Raw genomic sequence first — 26,397 nt, forward strand, 5'->3', positions numbered from 1 at the left:
TGGCGTTTCACAGCCAAAGAGAGAGAGGACCTTTGAAAGTTCCACCTAAAGATTTGGGATTAACCTCTGCAGCTCTGGGGCTTTCACAGCTCAGAAGCTTAAGTGGCCACTTGTTACTGAATTGTACCATTAATGGGAAGTAGGAACACTAACAATATCTTGAGTGAGGCAGGCGAGGAAATGGAAATTTGCATCCTTAATTGGTCAGAAGTGCACATTATTTACAATAGCATCTGAAAACAACAGAGCAGCCTGTACTTTTGATAAATGCTGAATACTTTACCATAAAGTTCCTGGATTCCTTTAATATCATCCTGAGATAGTCTGAAGTTCTTGGTAAATGTGTAGATTGGAGCCATTAGAGCTCCTGGGTCCTCAGAGTGCTCTAGTCCCATGGCATGGCCAAATTCATGAGCAGCAACCAAGAAAAGACTGTAACCTGAACAACACAATGAGTCAACACAGGTTGCTTGTATCCAAATAAAGATATACTACATCTATTATGCTAGTCCCATAAAATTGCCACCACTCCTCACTCCACCAAAAGATTCCCATAATAAATATTGCTTGATGTGGAATTTCATATAATAATAATAAACATGCCATGCATGTTGCCAAGTCTTAGGAAATTTCATTCTACAGAAAGATTTCTTTTAAATCCTATTGTACAGTTGACACGTGCATGTACTTTCACTGTCTCCCATGTAAAGTGCCCTTGAACATTAACTTAGTACTTCTGAGAAGGAAGGAAGTAGTTTAAGTGAAACGTTTGATTTATTTAGCATGGAAGAATTAAACCACAATCTGGACCTTGAATCTTGCTTTCAATCATTAAAAACCATCCAGGGGATATACAGATCTACTGTTTTTTTAAATTTTATTTTAACAAAATAGCTGTTTTCATTATTTGTCTTGCTTGAGTTGAAGATAAGCTGAGGTGGGAGGAGGCCTAGGATTAGTGCAGTAGCCTTTCACCTCTGGATTTCTGAGTTTAAAACCTACCTTAGGTCACTAGTAATTTTGTTTGCCATCTTAGAGTCTAGTACATATTTGTCAACACCACGTTGTCACCTCCATAATCCTTATTAGTACAGAAGGGCATTGATTCAGTACTGTTAAAGTACTACCAATAGGTAAAAAATCATCCATATTGCAAAAGGGCAGCATTTTACCAACAGTTACCAAATCACAGTGTCTGAATATAGCAGTTATTTCCTGTTCTAAGAAAATGGAAAATGCTTCTGTATATCAGATACCCGAATTTAGCAATTGTTGGTAAAAGTTGCAAATACTGCATTTAAAAAAATCTCTAATTTATTTACAAATAACACCAAAGATTATTAAAATGGAAAGAATTTATTTTAAAAAATCTTTTCCCCACATTTTCAAGAGATGTGGGTTTTTGGGGGGCTTTGGGGGTTTTTTTCTGCTAGCCTTTAGGGCAGTGGTGGGCAACCTGCGGTCCACGGGCCACAGGTTGCCCACCACTTCTTTAAGGGAACATTTATGATTAAAAAACCTGTTTCCTTTGTTGTCTTTTAAAAATATCATGCGAACATTTGAATGTATTTATTTTGACAAGCTTTTTCCAAAACCTAACTTTGGGTGCCTGATGTACTCGGAGAGTGTTCTTTTATTTTCAAAAGTAAAATATGCATTCCCAGATTTTTAGGGAAAGTCATGCAAGTGTACATGAATTATAAATATGGGCCCAAACTTATCCAGGATGTCATGCCAATTACATCCATTACTCACAGCATTTTGGTCAATGTTCTTCTATCATTGGTTAGCCTGAGACAGAGGCGGGAGTAATACACATTGTTAAAGGGTTTCAAGTATTTCAGGAAACTGTGTTACCTTGATCTGGACAAAAGCCCCATTTGCGGTCATCATCATAGTTACCACTGGAAGCACACCACATCTTGCCATCACTACGTCCAGCACTTGTGCAGGATTCATACTTATTGCCAAGGAAAATGAAAGGAAATACACAAGGAGCTCCTTCTGAATTTCCACCAACCGTTGACATTGCTATGGCGAAACAATATTTAAATACAATAAGTAGAGAATCAACCAGCTTTTGTGACATAAAACTGATATCACCTTCTCTTAAATCATACCTAAGCCCAGAAAGCAACTGGAAAATCTGAACTGTTGTAACAAACACGGAAACTGTGACTGAAAATGACAGTTTGAAAAGGAAATTGCCTGCAACAGAGGAAAAGGGAGATAAAGTCTAACTGTTCCTGCTAAAGCCACTGAAGCTAAAGACAAAAACTGCAACTGGCAACCACTTGAAAGAAGCAGTTACTCTACTGCAGCTCAATGGCATGTGCAATTGGAGGGGGAACTGATTAACAAATGACCTGGTATCAGCCTAATTAATAAGATCTTTTCTGATAATGCTTTCAAGTGTCTTCCACGAGTAGATTTATTGATAGAAACTTTATAATATTGTTATATATCAGCAGATTGTGAAGTGTTGAACTGAGGTTTAATTAGCTTCTAAGGACAAAAAAAGATCTTAGAGGAGTAAAAAAGTCAGATCTTGCACGCTGAGATGGTTGAGGTGTACTGATAGAAAGGATCAATTTAAAAGCTGTAGTTTTTAAACTAACTCTAATGAAAAGGATATAAGCTATAAGTGATACTTGCTGTGGGGTAAAATTTCTACCTTGGTACTCATGGAGACCACTTTTGTCTTCCTACTCTACCATATCCACCCACACTTACATATGGTACTCATGTGTAAACATACAGAGAGAGAGAGAGAGAGAGAGAGAGAGATGTATATATGTTTGTGTGTGCAAACATGTATGTCTATTTGAGCATAGTGCATCAGGAAGACCACAGTTGTACTTGTGTGTACCCAAAGTAGAAATTATACTCTAAAGCAGGTATCACAAACAGAGAATACACTCCCCCTACCCCCCCCATTAAAAAAAATCATTTGCCTTTTTAACACATGTACAGTACTAGCTAGCTGTTGTAAAGTCACTTGTTCTTGTACAGGATTCAAATTATAGTTGGCAGCCGAACATTGCCTTAGAAATTTAAATACATAATTATTTAGTGGTGGAATATATGTAATTCTCCTGCAGTCATGAAACTCCAGCTAGTAGTGTTCAATAATGCATACAATACACACAGCACAGTAACAAATATTTCCAAGTCCAGGTTTAATGCTAATTGGGACACATACCGTCAGTTGTTTATGTGCTAAAGGTTCCTGAACGGAAGCTAATGCAAGTAGTAACATTCATTTTATATCAACAATTTGTTTTATATGGACATAAGGAAAATATATAAGGCATTTAGGCAAATGAAGCAAAGTCCTCCACCTACAGCACTGAAGTGGGTGAAACAGGTTTACAGGGGCTACAGAGACTCAGTACAAAAAGACACCATATTCCCTTGCATGCCATAGTGACCATCTCTACAGCTCTCTGCATTGGGAGAAGGCCAGGGAAATGGCCACAGCATCCAAAACTAGAACAGATCCACTGGACCATAAAACTGCTCAGTGGCTATCCATGGGCTGTTACGGCTATTCCAGCCTCAAGACCAGCAGTTCTCAAACTGTGGGTTGGGACCCCAAAGTGGATCACTGCCCAGGCCCAAAGCTGAAGCCTGAGCCCCACCACCCGGGTCTGAAGACTGAGAGTTTCAGCCCTGAATGGCGGGGCTCAGGTTACAGGCCCCCCAGCTGGGGCTGAAGCCCTTGGGCTTTGGCTCTGGTCACCCCACCCGGGACAGTGATGTCTTTGGCTTCCCTGCCCAGGGCCGTGAGGTTCAGGCTTTTGCCCTCCTGCCAGGGGGAGTGGTCCTCAGGCGGGCTCAGGCTTCAATTCCCTCCTCCTGGGGTCATGTAGTAATTTTTATTGCTAGAAGGGGGTCATGGTGCAATGACGTTTGAGAACCCCTGCTCTAGATTCTGATTATAGTGTGCTGCAGCCCAACTTTATAGGCCTGTAGGGCGGATGTTTCTTCCCCTTATTCCTCAGTGTTTAGTGGAATTTTCACTTGTGGATTCAAGACTTGGGCCTTAGGCTGTTATTAATTTTGCCATTCCTACATGGAACGAACAAATCCACCAAGCAAACCCCAAACCTGCCTTACTTAACTTTCTTCTTTACACAGTGGGAAAGTCACTACCTCCTGCATGAAGCCAGCATCGCCGACTTGGGAGTTGGGTAGGCAGGGCAAGGTCTTGCTGTGAACTGTGGAAAGGGCTTGCATTACAACTCTGACCAGGTCAGTGCGGGCCGCTGAGAGAGAGGAAGCTGGATCTGCTTTTAAATATGGCCAAGGGGTCAGAACCTTCATGGAAAGGATGCTGAAGAACAGTGCACCCTATTTGTTGCTCAAGGTTGGAATGAAGGGTATTGAGTAGCTACAGTGCAGGAGCCTGGCTTAGCCAGCTCGCATGTAGATTGTACAGGATTCATGTGGGACGTACGGACTTTCATGCTGTGGAAATAGGAGAGTTAAATATGGCAGGATTTGGGGGTTGCTTTGTGGATTTGCAGAATCTATGCCAAAGCCATAGGGTCATTCCACTTCCACACCCACTGTACCGAGGCGTCACTGGGCTTAAATGGCACAGGGGGCTTTGTGCCATAATTTGGAAAGAGCTCCTATATTTGCTGTAAATCTACAGAGAGCTGGAATCAGGACTAACCAGGCCACTTAGAAGATTGGTATTTTGCATAAACCAGACATAAACAATAAACAAATGCAAAGCACAACAGTCTGATTATGTAGTAACTTCTGCCCAAAAGTTAGTAATTATTTGTATTACCAGAGCACATAGGAGCCCCAGTCTTGGAGCAGGATCCCACTGTGCTAGATACTGTCCAAAAAACAAAAAGAGGGTCCTTACAGGTAAGTGTTTGAACTACTTCTAGTTATTGTTAAGGTTTTGTGTAAGAATTTCAGTATATTAGTTCCAATGTTCTCCTGCTCATTTAACTATCTCTTAGATTTTTCTGTGTCCCCATTACCAGTTATGCAAAGTTTGATACTTTTACATTCTTTTTTACTGTTAAGCGGAATGGTGGCTCAGAGGGTCAGAAATAATCAGCAACCAATCAAAATGCTCCAAGTGCCTATTTTAAACAGAGATGGCTTTTTAAAAAGCCTGGAAATGGAGTCAATCTGTTTGTTCATCAGCCAGCCATTGCTCCAGAGTTAGGCTTACATTTAGTTTGGGTTTCATTACATTTGGTGGCTTCACCTTGGCTCCCTTAAGTGCCAAGAATGCTGAACCATCATAGGCAGTTTAAACGAGTAACTGTGCCGTTAGTCTATATCTCAGAAAAACGATCCCTGCCAAGTTATACAATCCTCTAAACTAATTTTGTCCCTGTGACATGCTACGTAGTAACGACTGAAGTTAACAAGCATTAAAAATTGTCAAGAAAGCGGAAAGATCATTCTTCTGGAGTGAAGGGATAATTTTCAATTTGTTTCCTAGTATGTTGTAAATTCATAAAGGCATGTTTATTGAGTTAAATCTGACTGTGCTAAACGCCCTTTTAAAAAAAGAAAAAAATTAAATGTTGAGCATTAGTCATTGGCTGTTTAAGTTTCACATTTCCTTTGTACTGATTTTTTCATTTGCGGCTCATATTTCAGGGATATTAAAAAGTAATCATCTACCCACATTTACCATGTAGTGCTAGACATTTATCCCTAAAATTTGAAGGCATGCTCCTACATACATGTGTGCTTATGCTCATTCCTGATTTAGCTGTGCAAATTCCTGATGTCCATGGGCAAGCTATCTAGGATTGTGTGTATGCATCCAAGATTTTTTCATCTGAATTGGGTATATGCAAAATTGCATGCAACCTTAGATGCATATGGGTTTACAAATTTGGGCCATCCTTTGGTTGGCCTGCAGTATACCTCAGATATATGACTGTTGTGGGTAATTCCATTTCCATCTGGAAGCTGAAAGAGCCAAGGAATCTGGGAAAGTTGCTATTTGCGACTTATGTTAGAAAAATGCAAGCAAACTCTTTCAAACCTCAGGAAAGCTTCAGCTCTGAGCTTTGGTCCAATGTTCCAAGTGTGGTTCTGATTACATCTGAATGGATATATTCACTGCTAGTCAGGTGACTAGAGTGGTGAAGGAAAAAGACATACCAAGGCCTCAATTCATTTTTGGGTGTTATTCAAGGGGTTAGTTCTGATCTGTACTGCACAGCTCTCCCTAGCTATTTTCCAGCACTTGGGCTGATAGTCCAGAGATTTATTTATCTGGGGCCTGCTGGAAGAGCATACACAGTAAAGGGGACAGAATTCTGGAATCCACTTCCCTTTTGGTCTGACAGAGCACTGCTCCCTACCTGCCAGGCATATTGAACAGCTATTTTATTTTCTCTGACTTTTCCTGAGATGCAGAAATGACTGGAGGATTTTTGTTCTTCCTGGGGGTTGGAGGGTCAGATGGGAATTCAGTAGTTCTTTATTCTTGTTAACTGACGTTGCCTTGGTTTAATATTATATTGCATATAAACTCATGTAGGTTTATGTATGGGCTCATCTATAGGTTATATTGTGCATGTACCTAGAAGCCACAAACAGCAGATTTTGAATAAAGTGGAAATATCAGCACATATGCCCCTAACTCAACTACTTGTAACTCTTCAATTAAAGGGTGGAAAATTACTTGTGCGACATACAGATCAATGACAAACTAGACCAGCATAGCAAATGTCTATTTACCAGTCTCTGGGCAGAAGCCATATTTCTTATCTCTGTCGTAGTCTTCTGTAGTTCCACACCACCGGTACCCATCTGTCCTTCCTTCTGTTGTACAGCTGTCATAGGATGTGCCTTGAAATTTGAAGGGGAACTTACATGGCTGCCCTTCACTATTTCCACCCATCGTGAAAAGAGCTGAAGTGAAAGTGAAGCAGAAAAAACAAGAGAATATTTTTAAGGAGTAATTGTATACATTATAACTAGAAATTGGTAAGAAAAAACATTATTGATTAATTATGTGTAGTATGACAGCATGAAGAGGCCCCAAATAACATGAGGGGCCCATTGTGCTCGGTGCTGTACATACGCATGGTAAGAGACCAGAGAGTTCATGAGCTAAACAGACAAGGGTGGGAGAGAGGAAGTAATATTCCCATTTCACAGATGGAGGAACTGAGGCACACAGAGATTAAGTGACTTGTTCACAATAATTATTAACATGGCTCAAGTGAAGTCCACTGGGCTACTCAAGTTTATGGCAATATATCTTTTATACCCTGCCTCATAATATATTACTGCCTATTTGTAGCTAATACTTCTGCTTCAAACAAGGCTTTGAAGGAGTGTTCCAGGAAGCCATCTATTTTCCTTAATGTTTTGCTAATTAATTTACACTGTGCTACAGAGGTTGCTAAAATAGCATCTTAAACATGTAGACAGGTTTGCCTGTCGCTTTAGATGACAGTTTTCCTAATGAGCATGTTATGTGACATTCCTCTGTTTGTTTAGTCTGCAGACTGCAATAGAAGATACAAGCAGGTGAGACCATACCCTGGCATTTTTACTATCCCACTTTTCTTTCCTTTAACTTCTCAATAGCTCTGCTTTACTTTTCTGAGTGCCCACACAACAGTCACTTGATGCTGCAGTGATTGACACTCTATAAATATCCAAGCTAGATAGACTGAACTTCACTCCTCTGACAAAGAGGGACAGATGGGCATGCCTCCTGAGTTCCCTCCCAGTTAATAGTTTTGGACATGAGATGCTCCTCTTCAAGAAGTTCAGGTTTGCATCCTCCCTCTCACCCACCCACACATAAACAAGCCTCATGACTTACGAACATTCCCAAGATTTCTATAGTCCCTGAGAATCATGACTCCTTCTATCACATAAATGGGGAAGAAGGGTCTTGAAGTGAAGCCACAGAACTAACTCTATGGCTGGAGATCTGGGTTATCTCCTTAGGTCTGCCACAGACATCCTGTGTGGCCCAGGAAAGGGCAATTAAATGGTCTTGGCCTGATTTTCAAAAATAGGTGTGAAAATGAGTAATGTATGTGTGTGATAATGACGTGGTATCCATCTAAAGGGAGCATCAAAATATAGCGGGTAAGAGAGTTGCACCTAGGACACGGTATCTTTCCTTTATGGTGTATGTTACTTTTAAGTCTATATTTCAGCCAGTTCTGACTACTGAAAAATTATCACAGACATTTCGTATTTGTGGGATTAGTTTTTCCCTGGGCTTAATCTGTTATGTAAGCAGCAAGATGGCTGTATTTACAAATCCATTGTTTCTTGGGTTGATTTGCTTTTTTTAGGGGGAAAACCACCTTCTAGCTCTATGGGCTAACTGAACTGAGTGGCATCACTGCTGAATAGGGAAATATTGTGACACAGATGACTCCCTTTCCAAGTTAAAGTATGTACTCACTAGGGCATTAAGGATCCAATCTTTCCAGTTAGCGTGCTTTGGTCCCATTGCGGGGAGGGTGTTCGGTACTTTCCAGGACTGGGTCAGAAGTTATAAAAGAACAAGTTACTGCTTAAATGTAGCAAGCATGGTCTTCTGGTCTGGCCAAGCTATCCTCTGCACAGGACCCAGGTGAGTGGGGCTTAACGCCATATTTATGCTTCACTAATCCTGCAATCGGCCACATTAGGAACCTATCTCTAGGGGGCACTGCATCCTTCAGGGACCTCTGGATCTCGAGACGCTCTGGCAATGTCCTAACATATTGTCCCTATGCTGGGGGAGCAGGGCAAAAGTGACAGAGCCGGAGACAAGTCTCTGACTCAGTATTTATGTCTCAGATTCTGGTGGTGAGTTAGTCAGGACACATACATTAAACAGTGCTGCCTTTATTTTGATTGGTGAAAGATTTTTAAGAGAAAAGACACTTGGAAAGCAAAACAAAATTGAGTTGTTTGGATGACTCATTTGCTGCATATTCGGCTTCCAGGTACAGATCTGGCAGCCTCGGTCTATGAGTAGAATTTTTGATTGGTTTGAACAGGGAGGAAGGGAGGGAAGGATAGCTCAGTGGTTTGAGCATTGGCCTGCTAAACCCAGGGTTGTGAGTTCAATCCTTGAGGGGGCCATTTAGGGATCTGGGGCAAAAATTGGGGATTGGTCCTGCTTTGAGCAGGGGGTTGGACTAGATGACCTCCTGAGGTCCCTTCTAACCCTGATATTCTATGATTCTAGGGATACATTGCAAAATCATTTCAGTACAATATTAAGACACAGTCAAAATAAGGTTCTTTAATTTACCCACAGGTAATGACAAGTGATGCTAAAAGTCCCTCATTCCAACAAAGTCCTTCAGGGTTTTTTTAAACTTTAAATCTCTTTGAGTTTTATTGTAAATGAAAAATAAATGTATCACTTGCTCAGAGAACTGAAATAAAGGTGCAGTTACTTATCATCAAGCCATCATCCAGGGCCTGATTTTGATGTTAAAGCAGGGTAAATCAGGAGTAATGCTAACGCAAAGTTACACTAATGTCAGAGTACAATCAGGTCCAGTATTTCCAGCCCTCAATTAAGTATCAAACTTATGAGGGGTGCAGCACCCTCAACTCTTTGAGGAAGGTCATTCAACCCTGAACATTTCTCAGCTGCTGGTGTGTGTGGGACTGAGGCACGGCTTTCCCACGGTCCCTCCACTCCCCGGAGCACCAGGTCTGCGATGCAGTTCGGCCTTCAGATGGGCCCCACAAAATGAGATAAAGGTTCTCTACTCCTATCCTGCCCACTGCACAAAACAAACCTTTGGGTTTGATTATCCTTTACACAAAGGGCCTTCTGCACCACTTAGGCAGTATAAAGGGGCCTTCAAGTGGGTTATACCCTAGGCCCTGTTACACTACCAGAATGTTGTCGAAGGACTTCAGTGTAAATGAGAACCAAGGCCATATGTTCTCAGCAGTGAGCTGTAGCTCACGAAAGCTTATGCTCAAATACATTTGTTAGTCGCTAAGGTGCCACAAGTACTCCTTTTATTTTTGCAGATACAGACTAACACAGCTGCTACTCTGAAACCTGACTTATATATGTTAGTTGATAGCTGGGTTGGCGTTCTGAAAGGTGCACGTATAGTGTTTAAAATACCTATACTTTTTCTGGGCAGAATAGCTTTAAAAAAGCCTTCAGTGCATATTCAGGGCTTAAACAGTTCTTTTAATCATTTCACATGTATTCTCTGGTTATATAATGTTACAGGAAAACTAAAGACACTGACTTCAGAAATAAAAGAGCAACCTACTGCCAATTAGAAATCTTTCCTGACCCAACGGACTCCATGATGTAAATCCCTAATCCTACTGTATTTGAATGTATTCCTAGGTTTTAGAAAATGGTGTCTTGGAATAATAAGTGAACAATACCACGTGTTTAACAAGAAACATCTGTGCATAGCTGTTCAAGGATCTTGCAAAACAATTACATCACAAACAAACAGCTCAAAACCACCAATTCAGTTTCAAAACATTGACACCAGAATTTTGGCCATTCAGAATCATAACTCCCCTTGACATTTGACAAGGCTGTTTAAATTCTCTAACCCATGTAATTTTAGGCCCAGAAATAGCCCAAGATACATGAATGTCTATCTGTCCACCTACCTACCTAACCATCGTCCCTGCAGTATCTAAGCACCTCTAGTATTTTAAAGAAGTAACAACCGCAAGTTCTCTCTACTCCTCCTTTCCAGCTTGAAGGAAAAGTAACTTGATGAGTTTATAAGGGAGTGATTTCGGGGAGGTGGGGAAGTTGGCGGAAAGACTGAGGGCTTGCTGACATGGCTGAAGCAAAGTGCCCCACAGCGGGGTGATTTCTAGAATGCTCTAATGAGCTGAGCTCAAGCTGCCCAGTGTAACTGCTGACCTACTCCAAGAGGTACCTAGTGCGCACTAAGATGATGTGAACTCGGTACCTCTCTGAGTGCACCAGCAGGGTTTACTTGGGGCAATTAGAACGCAGCACCTCAGAGTGCTTTGCAGTATTGACATGCCCTCAGAAATGAAGGACCCCCTTCTGTCACCTCAGGGTTGGAATACTGAAGTATGTGCCACTATACCTGAAACTACTGATGACTCTGAAAAACCCTGGTTCATTTTGCTAATAGTGAAAACCTCCTGTTCTGAAAAGGGAGCCCAAGAAACACCTCAGATGATGATTGCCTCTGATTACTCGTAGGATAAGAAGACAAGCAGGAAAGCATTGAAAAGGAGGGCATGAGAAAACATTTTTCTACACAACAGCTATTATGGTCTCAAAAATTATGGTTGCTGGACTGATAAATATATAAATAGAAATACCCATGTGGGCAGTTGTTTTATGTGAGCCACTGCTGATCTCCGCAGTATATGTTACATGGTAGTTAGGGTTGTTAGACTGGGCTGGCATGGGCTTGATCCTGCAAGATACTGAGCATATCTGGTTTTATTAGCTTTATTTTTAAGCACTGGATAAGATGTTTATTAAGATGCACTCCCTTTCCCAATACAATCTACAGTCTAGATATACTCCAGCCGCAACCTTGCAAACAGGTGCACTTCAAGTGTTCCAGGGAGGAACAGCATAATTCCAACAACTTTTGGTTTCAAACAAAACCTCCAATATATTTCATTCAATCATTCCTTTCTGACTCATTATATTATTATTATTATTATTAACTATTGTATTACAGTAGAACCTGGAGACTTCCAATGGGATTGTGAGCCCATTGTTCTAGGCACAGTATAAAACACACCAGGGACACCCTCCAGAAATTTTTCATATGCTGTGCACAGCTGAACCACTCTCACTTTAACTTAAAAAATCATGACAGAGGGGCTGATGGGCCAAATTTCAGTGAGCAGAGCTTGCGACCTGGAGCGTGGGGTCTCAGCACAACTCATTATCCCAGCAGACACTCTGTCAACGGGCTGCCGGGTGAAATCTGAGTGATGCCATGAGCCTGTGTGCCAGGTTGCAATGCCACTCAGTTTGGGGGCCCTCCCAAATGGGGCCCCTTTTTTCCCCCTGTTCTGGGCAGCTCTGTCCCCCAGTTGGTGCCCCTGCCAATGGTACACAACATGCGTACAGCTGTGAGCAACACTGAGGATATGTCAGTGGTGGGCAGCGATCGATCCAGCAGGGATTGATTTATTGCATCTAGTCTAGACGTGATAAATCGACTCCCGAGCGCTCTCCCGTCGACTCCTGTACTCCACCGCCATGAGAGGAGCAGGCGGAGTTGACGGGGGAGCAGCAGCAGTCGACTCACTGCGGTGAAGACACCATGGTAAGTCAATCTAAGTACATTGACTTCAGCTACGTTATTCACGTAGCTGAAGTTGTGTAACTCAGATCGATTCCCCCCAACACATCAGTTCCTGACTCCAAGATCTTACAATCCAAGTAGAAAAAGAATGGAAGGGGGATGTAGAGGTAAAATGACTTGGTCAAGGTCACACAGTAGGTCAGTTGCAGAGTTGGAAATAGAACCCAGTTATCTTGAGCTGTAGGCCCCAGCCCTACTCACAGGGCCACACTTCCTCTCCAGAATATTTCCTGCAGTTTGACATCCATTACATCAAATTAAAGTTCACATAACATAGGAGTTTTCTGTAATCTTCTACTTTGCAGACTCACCCTCAAGTTTTAAACAATGGACATATTAAAAATGTATGAAGGGAAAAATGTTCACCATATTAGTGTTACTTTAAAAACAATCACCACATTACATATATGTGCAAAAATTGCTGAGTGAATGAAATTGTTATACAAATTATTTCATCTGTATATGATCTTTCCTAAAAAAAGTTCCAAATTATCTGTGAGTCCTAGCACTCTGTTCACAATTCAAAAAGCTTAATAAAAATACCCTACATATGATCTCAGTTTTTCAAAACCCACTAGAATTTTTCCATTAATATGGTTTCTAATATATGGTTTCTGAAATACTCAGTGTCATTCCTCTGTCTGCACTAGGCAATTGAAAGTGCTTTTTAAATAAAAGAGTCATTTGGCATTTGTTAATAATAAAAACCTAATTCTAAAAGCATGCTCACTTACCTGATTAGCATTTTGCAATATACCATTAACTATATAACTTCTGTGACAGGGCCGGGCCAGATGGCTATAGGAGAGTAATAGAAGGCAGATATATTAGCCCCAGGCTAAGTAGGTCCCTTTTCCCTGGGTAAGGTAACAGGGAAGGTTCCAGAACAATCAAGAACTTTCTGGAGACAATTAAGACAGGCTGATTAGAACACCTGCAGTCAATCAAGAAGCTGCTAGAATCAATTAAGGCAGGCTAATCAGGGCACCTGGGTTTTAAAAAGGAGCTCACTTCAGTTTGTGGTGTGCGTGTGAGGAGCTGGGAGCAAGAGGCACTAGGAGCTGAGAGTGAGAACGCGGACCGTTGGAGGACTGAGGAGTACAAGCATTATCAGACACCAGGAGGAAGGTCCTATGGTGAGGATAAAGAAGGTGTGGGGAGGAGGCCATGGGGAAGTAGCCCAGGGAGTTGTAGCTGTCACACAGTTGTTCCAGGAGGCACTCTAGACAGCTGCAATCCACAGGGCCATGGGCTGGAACCCGGAGTAGAGGGCGGGCCCGGGTTCCCCCCAAATCCTCCCAACTTCTGGTCAGACACAGGAGGAGTCGACCTGGACTGTGAATTCAGAAAAACAGCCAAGCTGAGGGCTGCCGTGAAGCTCCAAGGTGAGCAAATCCACCAATAAGCGCAAGACCCACCAAGGTAGAGCAGGAACTTTGTCACAACTGGTGTCAAAAGTGGGATCTGGTGTCCACAGTGCGGCGGAAGAAGGAGGATGTTTGGAAGGAAAAAAAAAAGGGAAGAGGGTCTATTTTTATTTTTTTTTCATCACAATGGAGGAGGTAGTGCAGGCACTGATACAAGCCATGGCTGCACAGCAGGAGGCTACTCATGTCCAGGCAGCCGCCCAACAGGAGGCAGTGCAGCTGCAGCAAGAGACTAATCGCCTGCTGGTGGACCAGGCTGCTCAAGACTGGGCTATGTTGCGGGAACTGGTAAACCAGGTAAAGGCCCTTACAGAGCTGAACCACGGTCATGATGGGACACAGATCATGCGGGCTAGCAATTGGCTGCAGAAAATGACGTGGGAGGATGATGTAGAGGCATACCTCCTGGCCTGCGGGAGGCTTGGCCCCGAGAACAGTGGTCTGGCATCCTCGGTCCATTCCTGTGTGGGGAGGCCCAGAAGGCCTACTATGATTTGCCTGAAGAGGCTGTGGCAGACCACTCCCAGCTGAAAGCAGAGATCCTGGCCAGATCTGGGGTAACGACCGCAATGCGGGCCCAGCAATATCATGAGTGGAGGTACCAGGAAAACAAAACCTCGCGGTCCCAATTATATGACCTCATCCATCTCGCACGAAAGTGGTTATGAACTGAGTCCCGGAGTCCGGAGGAGATACTAGAGGTTCTGGTCATCGACCAGTACATGAGAGGACTACCGCCAGACCTTCGCACCTGGGTAAGCCAGAACGAACCCTCCACCTACGACGAGGTTGTCGTGCTGGTAGAAAGGCAAAGGACGGCGAGGGAGCTGACCCGACCAGTTAAGGAAGAAGCACCCCGGGTTACACTAGCAGCACCAAGCTCTAGAGCTCGGGTGACTGGGCCACCAGGAGAACCCAGGTGGAAAAAGAGAGGGGCTGAAGGCCCACCAGAAGCCACAAAGAGTCGGAGCACTGAGGGGGAAGAGGATCGTGATGTTAGACTACCCAAACCAAGAGACCAGGGAATGCCTAGGGCTCCAGACAGATGTTACGCCTGCAGGGAGTGGGGACACATAGCTGCACAGTGTCCCAATGCCAAAGAGGCTACGCAGTGTAACCTGGGGAACTGGGCAGACCCATGCTCCCTAATCCACCTTGTGGGGGTGTCACTAACCCCACATATGTACACTAGACCAGTGAAGCTAAATGGGGTAGAGACCACAGCACTGGTTGATTCAGGGAGTGCTATCACGCTTGTCTCGGGGAAGCTCGTGAAGCGTAGTCAGCTGCCATGGGCTAAGCGTATGGGGATAACATGCGTCCATGGGACAGTTGGTTATTATCCCACCATCCCAGTAAAAATCGAGATTCAGGGGAACACTACTGAGGTAGCAGCAGGTGTAGTCCCTAAACTCCCATACCCAGTGCTCATAGGGAGGGACTTCCCAGGGTTTGGACACTTACTCCCGATAGGGGAATTGGAGAAAGGGGGAAGCCCTGAAAGTAGTGAGGCATCCACAGTAGACTGTCAACCCCCAACCTTCTCTGAAATATCCCCAGATTTGTTCTCCACTCCCAGACAGCGTAGAAAGATGAAAAGGGAAAGAAGGGCACTAAGGCCTTGGGAACCCGAATACTGGCCCAAAGCCAGAGGGTCGCTCTCGTAGGTAGGCAGACCTGAGCAGCTGAAAAGGAGGCCACCCAGGAGGGAGAAGCACCCAAGTCTGACCCACACCTTAACGCCTCTGAACCAGTAGAGGCAACAGAGACTAGCCCTCTAGATCTCGGGCAGATTAGCCCCGGGAGAGGAAATTTTGGACGGGACCAGGCTGAAGACCCAAGGTACGACAACATTAGGAAGGAGGTTACTGAAATAGATGGGGTCCCCGTGGAAGGGAAAATCCAGGGACCAGGACCCTACTTCATAATGAAGAAGAATCTCTTATACCGGGTTGCACCAGTACAGGGGCAGAAGGTACAGCAGATCCTAGTACCTCAAAAACACCAGAATGCTGTATTAAGTCTGGCCCATAGTCATCTTTTTGGGGGGCATTTGGGGGTAGAAAGACCCTGGCACGGGTCCTGCGATGATTCTTCTGGCCCGGAGTATATGAAGAAGTGTGGAGGTACTGTGAGTCCTGCCCAGAGTGTCAGCTTCACAGTCCCTGTCCCCACTTGAGGGCACCTTTAGTACCCCTTCCCATCATAGAGGTCCCCTTTGAGCGAATAGCCATGGATCTAGTGGGACCCCTGGAGAAGACAGCCCGGGGCCACCAATATGTACTTGTCGTTCTGGATTATGCTACTCGCTACTCAGAAGCCGTCCCCCTGCGGAACACGGCCTCTAAAACGATAGCTAAAGAGTTGGTGGGGATCTTTGCCCAAGTGGGGCTACCAAAGGAGATATTAACAGACTAAGGTAACCCATTTATGTCGAAGCTAATGAAGGACCTCTGTACGCTGCTCCATGTACATACCCTGAGAACTTCAGTCTATCATCCTCAGATTGATGGGCTGGTAGAAAGGTTTAACCGAACCCTCAAGACAATGATAAGGAAAGTGGTAAGTCGAGATGGGAAGGATTGGGACACTCTACTACCCTACCTTATGTTTGCAATCTGGGAGGTACCTCAGGCCTCAACTGGGTTTTCTCCCTTTGAATTATTTTACGGACGCCACCCCCGTGGCATACTAGATATTGCAAAAGAAATCTGGGAAGAGGAACCCAATGAGGGGAGAAATATAATTGACCATGTGTTGCAGATGCGAGAACGGATAGCCCGGTCACCCCTATTGTGCGGGAACATTTGGAAAAGGCGCAGGAGGCCCAGCGAACCCATAACAATCGCCAGGCAAAAATCCGACAGTTCCAATCAGGGGATCAGGTGATGGTGTTGGTGCCCACGGCAGAAAGCAAGCTTTTGGCCCAATGGCAGGGGCCCTATGAGGTGGTTGAACCCGCTGGGGAAATAACCTACAAAGTGTGGCAGCCAGGACGCCGGAAATTTATCACGTTAACCTCTTAAAGCCTTGGCACCAAACGAGAGGCGTGTGTAGTGACCCAAGAGACCCCGATCCAGGGAAATAATATGCAGGAGCAGATCAGGATATCCACTGATCTGACACCAAACCAGAAGAAGGAGGTAACTGAGATGATCAACCGATACCAGGACATGTTTTCAACCTAACCAGGCCAGACCACCAAAGCTTATCACCACATTATCACAGACCCTGGGGCAAAGGTAACTTTAAGGCCCTATCAGGTTCCAGCGGCAAAAAGGGAGGAGATCAAGGCAGAGGTAAAAAGGATGTTGGAAGAGTCATCGAAGAGTCCCACAGTCAGTGGTCAAGCCCGATTGTGTTGGTGCCCAAACCCGATGACACCACTAGGTTTTTTAACGACTTTCTCCGGCTGAATGAGATATCTAGATTCGATGCATACCCCATACCCATGAGTTAGTTGACCGCCTGGGCAATGCCCGATTTTTGACCACTCTTGATTTAACAAAGGGATACTGGCAGATTCCCCTTGCCAAAGATGCGAAAGAAAAGACGGCATTCTTTACACCAGAGGGTCTGTTTCAATATACTGTTCTTCCTTTTGGACTGCATGGGGCACCTGCCACCTTCCAATGTCTTATGGACAAGCTCCTACAGCCCCATACCAGTTATGCAGCGGCATACCTGGATGATGTGATTATTCACACCCCCGACTGGGAAACCCACTTAGGAAAGATGGAAGCGGTTCTGGACATGCTAAGATAGGCTGGCCTCACAGCCAACCCAGCCAAGCATGCTATAGGGCTAGCCAAGGCTAAATTCCTTGGCTACATTGTAGGAAGGGGCATGGTCAAGCCCCAACTAGAGGGTAAACAAACTAGAGGCTATCTAAAATTGGCCCCGGCCGAATCGGAAAAAGCAAGTCCGGGCATTCCTGGGTGTGGTGGGGTACTACCGACAATTTATTCCCCATTTTGCTACCAGAGTGAGTCCCCTGACAGACCTGATAAAATCCCGGGGTCCAGCCATGGTGAAGTGGACAGATGCTGCAGAGAAAGCATTCATGGATCTACAGACAGCCCTCTGCAGTAATCCCATGCTTATAACCCCAGACTTCAACAAATAATTCATTTTACAAACAGATGCATCTGAAGTAGGATTGGGAGCTGTCCTATCGCAGATGGTCAGAGATGAAGAACACCCAATCCTCTACCTCAGCAGGAAACTCCTCCCGAGAGAGCAGAAGTATGCCGTGGTTGAAAGAGAGTGCCTAGCTGTGAAATGGGCCATGGAAACACTACGTTATTACCTTCTGGGACGACGGTTTACTCTTGTGACCGACCATGCACCCCTCCAGTGGATGCAGCGAAATAAAGAGAAGAACACAAGGGTGACCAGATGGTTCCTGTCCCTACAGCCTTTCCAATTCACCATACAACACCGGGCTGGAAGCCACCATGGCTATGCAGATGGCTTGTCATGAGTACGCTGCCTGACGTCCCAAGTTGCCCATCCCCGTAGTGTTGAGCAGAGGGGGGGATATGTGACAGGGTCAGGCCAGATGGCTATAGGAGAGTAATATAAGGCAGATATATTAGCCCCAGGCTAAGAAGGTCCCTTTTCCCTGGGTAAGGTAACAGGGAAGGTTCCAGAACAATCAGGAACTTTCTGGAGACAATTAAGACAGGCTGATTAGAACACCTGCAGTCAATCAAGAAGTTGCTAGAATCAATTAAGGCAGGCTAATCAGGGCACCTGGGTTTTAAAAAGGAGCTCACTTCAGTTTGTGGTGTGCGTGTGAGGAGCTGGGAGCAAGAGGCACTAGGAGCTGAGAGTGAGAACGCGGACCGTTGGAGGACTGAGGTGTACAAGCATTATCAGACACCAAGAGGAAGGTCCTATGGTGAGGATAAAGAAGGTGTGGGGAGGAGGCCATGGGGAAGTAGCCCAGGGAGTTGTAGCTGTCGCACAGCTGTTCCAGGAGGCACTCTAGACAGCTGCATTCCACAGGGCCCTGGGCTGGAACCCGGAGTAGAGGGTGGGCCCGGGTTCCCCCCAAATCCTCCCAACTCCTGGTCAGAAACAGGAGGAGTTGACCTGGACTGTGAATTCAGAAAAACGGCCAAGCTGAGGGCTGCCATGAAGCTCCAAGGCGAGCAAATCTGCCAATAAGCGCAAGACCTGCCAAGATAGAGCAGGAACTTTGTCACACTTCATAACAACATTTATTTCCAATCATCAGAATTCTGTAAAGGAGTCAGAGCATTTCAATGTAATGTGATGTGATGTAACAATGTATTCCATTGCAGAGAAGGGGGGCCTGGATTGTAACAGAAGACAATGGACTAGATCCTCGGCTGTATGAATTGACAGAGCTTCAGTGACGTCAATGGAGGTACAGAGGTTCTGGCCCTCTGACTCTTTCTGCCTTCACCTTGTGAGTTTCACAAACAATGGTCTCAGTTGTTGCTTTTGTGGGAGCTACAATTCCTGCTGGAGCGGCATGGTGTTCAGGGGGAAAGATTTGCTGCCCCAATGCGTAGATAACTGCAGCACACTCCCCTCTCTGAATCTGGCCCCATCTTGCTAGGAGAGGCTGACCCTATGATTCAGGGAGCCTGGGGAGTGTGCTTGTACTTGGCTGCTGGGTGTCAAGGAACAAGCGCACAGGAGGCTTCTTGTGCTATCTCCTCCTGCTGAGCAGCAGGTTCAACCTGGTCCTATATTGGTGATATTTAATATCAAGCAAGTCAAAAATCTAGGCATGGTGAATCAAGTGAAAAAAATCTTTCTTTTATCTGTTCTCATTCTCTTTGCAATTACACCACACCCTTAGTGCGACTGTTATCCAGGGGAAAAGCCTGTGATTTCCTCAGCTGACCTCGATGTGCCATAAGACATTTGGAAACTTAGGACCTGTATAAATCAAGATTAGTTCCTTGCAATGCTCACTTGTGCTGTGTGGGGGAAAATGCTAATCTGCTCGTTAAAATGTGAGTGCTTACCCTTGCAATGGCTGCATGCCCAGTTTGGGCCAAATCCTGGTCCCACTGAAGTCAAAAACCAAATGCTAGTCCTTTCCATTGCTCCCCTGTTATGTGGACCTTTCTTTGGAGGGGGCCAACTGACAGGACTGAAAAAAGAGGAGGATTTCTTACTAAGCAGGCAGATCATTTACTTTATTCAGTTCACCTGACCTGAGCACAAATTTCGTCTGTGATGCCAAGAAGGAGATGGTGGGGAGTTGTTTAGCTAGCGTTTTCTGTTGACATCCTCCTCGTAATTCCTTTTTTTGATTTTTTTTTCATGTAGTTAATAAGGACCGACTGTGCTCCCGTTGAAGTCAATGCTATAATTAGATTCCAGGAGCTGAGGATAGTGGCCCAGATTCTCTGCTGGGTGCACTGAAAGGGGGAAGGGAAAGGACACAAAGGAGCTGATACCGCTACTTGTTCCTGGGACTGAAGTCTCGATATCCGTTTCAACATACTTTAGAGCATTCAAAGTAGAAAGGTACAATGATATCCTTACATGCAGAATAACTATAGCTGACACCTCTTGGCTAAAGTCAGCCATGAGACAAGCCTCCAACCCAAGTGTTCAACTTACATTCATGGGGACAGAATCCGTATTTGCCATCAGAATCAAAGTTGTATGTGGTTGAGCACCAAAGGAATCCATCATTGCGCCCTGCATCAGTACAGCTGTTATATTCCTTATCATTGAACAGGAAGGGAAATTTACAGTATTCGCCATCTGCATTCCCATACTTCACCTTAACAACTGTAAAGGGAGAAAACACAACAGTGCATCCCGTCACCAATTGTTTTCATTCACTATGGTGTCTGCATACAGGTTTGTTTCTTTTCTGCAGTGAAACTTTAGTTATAAGGGACATTGGTATAGAAATTTCAGGTGCATTTACACTTTGAACTAATAAATTCTGCTGGTTTCCCAATTGGCATGATGACCAAAGCTGAACTGTAACAAGTAATTTTGAAAAAACAAAAAGCATCGATATTACTCGTGTTGAAGGATCCAGAAAGATAATTATAGTAGTTGCTATAACAATGCAAATTTATACCCAAGCTGTTAATTTGTTTAGTAATTTAGATCCTTTAATAGCATAATCTAAAATGTGCACTATAATTCAAAAGGTTCCAGGGAGTAGTTTCAGCGTAATCTTAACATGCCTCTTAATCCATTTTGGCATTTTCAGTCAGAATTTAATCTGATCTACTGCTGTGCTAGCGGATACATTAATGCATACATCCCCAAACCTGGTTTTTATTTCAGGAGATTGTAATATATAGAAACTTTCCTTAAGAATACAACACTGACATGGTAACTTATTTTAAAGTGCATTCGACCTAGTTTCCCTTAGTGATTTCTCAATATGAGGAACTAATTAAGAACATAAGAATAGCCCTACTGGGTCAGACTCAGGGGCCATCTAGCCCAGTATCCTCTCTTCCGACAGTGGCCAGGTTCCCCAGAGGGAATGAACAGAACACGTAATTATCAAATGATCCATCCCCTGTCACTCATTCCCAGCTTCTGGCAAACAGAGGCTAGGGACACCATTCCTGCCCATCCTGGCTAATAGCCATTAATGGACCTATCCTCCATGAATGTATCTAGTTCTTTTTTTGAGCTCTGTTATGGTCTTGGCCTTCACAACATCCCCTGGCAGGGTGTTCCACAGGTTGAATGTGCACTGTGTGAAGAAATACTTCCTTTTGTTTGTTTTAAACCGGCTGCCCATTAATTTCATTTGGTGACCCCTAGTTCTTGTGTTATGAGAAGTAGTAAACAACACTTCCTTATTTACTTTCTCTGTACCAGTCATGATTTTATAGACCTCAATCACAAATTGACCATTTGTAGAATAAATCCAAATACAGTTTCCTGTTCATTGTTTCCTGTTCATTGTTACTCTTAGGCAAATATTCAGTCCAATAATGACAACCACAAATCTATTGCTTCTGCTAAAGTTTGAAGAAAGCCAAAAGAGATGGAACTTGACTACCAGGATATAAGGATTCAATTATTTTTCCAATGAACAAATGACTTCAGAAATTTTGAATTTGAAGTGAAATAAAGAAATAAGTATGCATTTTAAATTCTGCTTTTGTGAGCTTCCATTCCTGTTAAATTTCTGGCACAAAGAATTATAATCAGTAGACTATTATTTTTGTCAAATTAAAGTGAAAAAATGACAATAAACATCAGTAATATTTACTTCTAAAAGGTGAAAGAAATGGCCAAATCATGCATGCCTCAAGTGAGTATTTTATTGAGATCAGAGTTTGGTTCACAAGGTATAAGGCAAACAGTATTTGGTCAATAGTTTGTATAAAGAAAACATCCCCTAATTCTCCAAAAGACAAACTTGCAGACATCTCTAAGTCCCGTTTTTTCTCAGCCCTGATATGGATCTATATTTCAATTCAAGTCATAAACCTGCAGAGCTCAGAACTCAGAAGCTTTTGACAGATTACATGAACCGGCAAATCCTTACTCATCTGAATGGTCCCACTGAAGATAATGGGGCAACATTTTCAAAAGTGATCACTAATTTGTGGTGTCCAACTTAGAGAGGCCCAGTTTTCAGAAAGCACTGAGCTCTCTTCCTCTAAAAAGGAAGCCCCTTTAAAGGTATCTCAGTGGTTGGGACCCAAAAATGGAAGCACTCAAAATCCCTAGTCACTCTTGAAAATCATGGCCTGGCCCTTCTGCTTTGAGGGCTCTTTACTCACTTCTCTCTGCTCACATGAGTAAAGGTTTGCAGGATCAGGTCCATAATTAATTCTAATTTTGGGGAGAAATATTCAACTTTTTCTAAAAAGTTATATAAACGTTCAATAAAAGCAGAATTTCAAATTATTAAAATGCATAACCATCAGCTTCCAGAGTCATAGTTCTGTTCTAGCATTTACTACTTAAGTCATTCCAGTAACAGATCTCTGGCCACCATTTAAGACACAGCAGTCTATATTTCAAATGCTTTGAAACATTAAAATGTTTGGGTACCTTGTCCCTCTCCCAGAGTCCACTGTTCATCATCATCAAAATGGGAGTCACCTCCAACACCTGGCCCAGGTGCAAAAGCATGAGCTAGGAGGCCATCCTTGCCATCAAATGGATATCCATCACCATGCTCTGCAAAAGAAAAAACACAGAAGAGGAGCACTTACAAGTTATAATGGGCCCAACCCTGCAAACACAGTTGTGAGTAAAGATAGTCACATGGGTATTCCCAATGAAGACATCACTGGGAATACATCACATGCAGAAAGTTTGCAGGATTGGACCCTAGGAGAGGAAACTGTTTCATATAAAAAAGAAAGCACACAAGATTAGTGTGTGTATTACAGCATGTTTCTTTATATGCACTAAGGATATTTGGAAGGTACTCCGGAGTTAGTGAAGCTCTGTGAGATACTCACACATTACACTGTGCTATACACATCCATGATATGTTCTTGATTTTGACTGGTGAGAACAGTAAAATATACATTGTAGTTAAGTGATATTTTCAGAGGAATATAACTGTCCTTGTCAGTCTGCAACTGACAGCATCAGACATGAGGACCTATTTGTCTTTGCAGGCTCCTTTAGTCAGTTACTCAGCAAGCTATTCATTTACAATGTACTCTGCTATCTTCCCCTGTATGTCCCCTTCTCTTTGCACAGGCTACCAGTGCTGCTCACAGGAAGGCAAATTAGCTTCATTTTTCTCAGTAGCGAATCCCTGAAAAGCTGACTCCTATTCAGTGTCCCGATGTCTGTGGTTCAGCCCATCCTACTTCCACATCAACCATGCCTAGCCTCAGCCCGCTTGCCAGGCAACTGCCTTTTCAGTAGTTCTCCTGTTACTACACTGAAGGCTTTTCTTGGAAGCTCACCACACTTGGGTAACACAAGCTGGCAAGGGCATAACCCAGTTATTCACAGCTCTCTCACCACAGTGACCTGACCACCGAAGCTGCCAGTGTCTCTAGTTACATCACTAAAAGCCTTTTGGTCTGATGTGTTGCCATTTGACAGAAGCCCTAAATACGCAGGCTGGAGTCTCTTTTCCATTGCACCTATTTTGTGCTGGCCTCACTCCATTGACATTAATGGAGTTTCTTCTCCCAATATTCCCAGGTATCAGGCATTAGTCTTCATCAGTAAAGACTCGGTTTGAGAAAACTTGTGAACAACAACAACAAAATGCTGTATAGGGTCCCCACCAGTTTGACTCTGACACACAGGGGTGTGAACAGTGATTACAAAGAACTGAAACGTCTATATTGTATACTTAAGTATAAAATACTACAGGGGAAGCAATTCTTGTGCTATTTCTGGGCTGCTGTAATCAAGAGGTACTAAAATCAGCATGAGCACTCTGGATTTTGTGAGACTTCAGTTTTGTGGACCAAACAGGCCTGGTAAGAATCAGAAATTTTGGGTGCTTATCCATCTCTGAGCCTTCTGAGGTTGACCCATCACTAACTTAAGCAAAGAAAACAAGCTTGAAACACAGACCTCCTCAGAGAGTTTAGCTTTTTCATGAGCTGTTCCCTTTGGTTCCAAATGCCGTCTCCCAAAATACTGAACATGTGAATATATTTATTAAAAAGTATATGGCTCTCTACAGCTTGTTGGTTAAAATGCCAGAGGTCCCTTATGAAACCCAGGCTCTTTCTATGTGAAGTAAAATTAACAAATCAAACTGGATCAAGTCTAATAACACTGGCTGTTCAGATCTAGATTTCGGAACTCCCCAAAGCTAACTACATTTGGATTAAGGGCCTCAGTTCAGCCCATAAAAGTAAATAGAGGCTAAGTGTGAAGTTCAGATGCCATGTCCCAATTCATCTGTAGTGTCTAGGAGTATTAGAATAGTCTACCCTCTGCAAATAACCTTTGAAGAAGTTTGAAAACCTAGCAGAGATTTATAAATTAACAGTATAATATCATTCCAATCACTTCAGTGGACCTATGCCAATTCACATCCGCTAAGGATCTGGCCCAATATTTCCCAGTTTCTATTACTGATAGTTTAAATTCAGAAATATTTTTTGTCCCTTAGCAATTCTCTTGTAACAGATAAATCAAAGGTGTATGTGTATGCACACACACACACACACACACACACACACACCTTTGTGAAATCTGACATAGTCTGTACAAACCAAGTGGAAACTAGGTCATGGTTTGCCAGAAAGGCTCATTGGAGTGCTCACTTGAAGGTAGGTCATTCCAATACTGAGGATTAATGGAAGGAAGAAAACCAAAAGCATATGTAAAAATAGAAAATATACCCCATCGTCCAAAATTAATCATAATGTCCGCTTCTCCATCATTAATTCGGGAAAATGACAGTGGTGTGACATCACTCCAGACTTTAAAGGCTCGGGCAAAGGCATCGTCTACTGTTTCAGAGTCCAAATCCGGTGTATACCCTAAAATCCTTAACGGTAAAAGGAAAAAAAAATCACCGTCTCAAAAATTAAACAACACATAAATGTGCTGTTCTTTACAGCTTGCTGTTTAAAGTATTGAAAGTACCAGTGAAATTAAGTCCTTTGGTAAAGGGAGGTGCCAACTGTGCAAAAAAGATCGGGACATTCCCCAGGCTCAGGGGTATTGAGAATTTGTTAGGAACAATCTCTAATAATCTGCCAGAGAGTTACTGATATTTCCTTTAAGAATGAGGACACTGCAGGAAGCAGCATCATACATAAGCGGTAATTTGACCAGTGTCTGTAGTACTTACATTTTTAATGCACTCTGAACTAAGAATATGGATTGTATGTCAGAGCTGGCATACTGGAAGAGCCATAGCTAACAATATTTTGCTTCACTAGAATTAAAGATCCTTCCAGTCATATCATCCTATTAGACATATGTGTACACAAGCACCCACTGAGTCATCAGAATTTTGGGAGCCTCCTAACTACCAGAAGCAATTTGGAGCTCCAAAAATGGGTACTTTGCCCCTTAAGCTTAAAAATCACCTTTTTGTTCTTAGTCATGTTTTGGGTCAACTAAATGATAGTTAATTCCTTGCCGGTATGCCCAGCAACCCTGCCATCAGGGATGTGGTACAGACCGAGAAGACTGAGAAGGGGAGACACAAGCACATAAAATAGAGGGACAGCTCACAAGTGCACCTCTTTCTTCATCTTGATTTATGCTGACCGGGACTTATTCATGCATCTCATTTCAGACAATGATCTTCCTGCTAAAGAAAAGCTTCCAACACCGTGCGGCCTCTTGTGGTTACTGGATCGGCTTTGTGTCTGGGATTACTGCAGTGGGATGATATCATCTGGAGCACATCGGCAAAAGAAGGCCTGCAAATCTACCACAATGTTCTCCACAGTTCGCTGGGCTACTCACACTATGAAGGATGCTCTGACCCCCCTGGCCAAAGAAGGATGAACACAAATAGAAAAGCAGCTAGGAGGAATCTGTGAGGATTTCTGATCCCCTCATTAAGAGCCTCATCTTGGACAACTGAAGTCAGTGGGAGTTTGGCCATTGATTTAAACAGAAGCAGGATCGGACCGTAATTCTTTGTGGTTTTATCATCTATGAAATACGTTTGCTGCTTCTTAGACAGAATGCCTCACAGTCATAAATAAAGCTGGTCA

The 26,397-nt window shown here is 43.4% G+C and overlaps 1 protein-coding gene across 1 annotated transcript in view; it reads right to left on the bottom strand.

The window, feature by feature from the left end:
• The window catches only part of MMP2 (matrix metallopeptidase 2), a 50,735-nt gene that overhangs the window by 18,505 nt on the left and 5,833 nt on the right, over window positions 1-26,397 (bottom strand). The window contains exons 3-8 of the mRNA XM_007053996.4: window positions 25,063-25,211; window positions 22,784-22,912; window positions 20,360-20,533; window positions 6,733-6,906; window positions 1,858-2,031; window positions 284-439 (exon numbers count right to left, since the gene is read on the bottom strand). Coding sequence (XP_007054058.1) covers window positions 284-439; window positions 1,858-2,031; window positions 6,733-6,906; window positions 20,360-20,533; window positions 22,784-22,912; window positions 25,063-25,211 — 956 coding nt within the window. The remainder of the gene's footprint in view (window positions 1-283; window positions 440-1,857; window positions 2,032-6,732; window positions 6,907-20,359; window positions 20,534-22,783; window positions 22,913-25,062; window positions 25,212-26,397) is intronic.

The sequence above is a fragment of the Chelonia mydas genome, chromosome 12 (assembly GCF_015237465.2).
Source record: "Chelonia mydas isolate rCheMyd1 chromosome 12, rCheMyd1.pri.v2, whole genome shotgun sequence".
Taxonomy (NCBI): Eukaryota; Metazoa; Chordata; order Testudines; family Cheloniidae; genus Chelonia; species Chelonia mydas.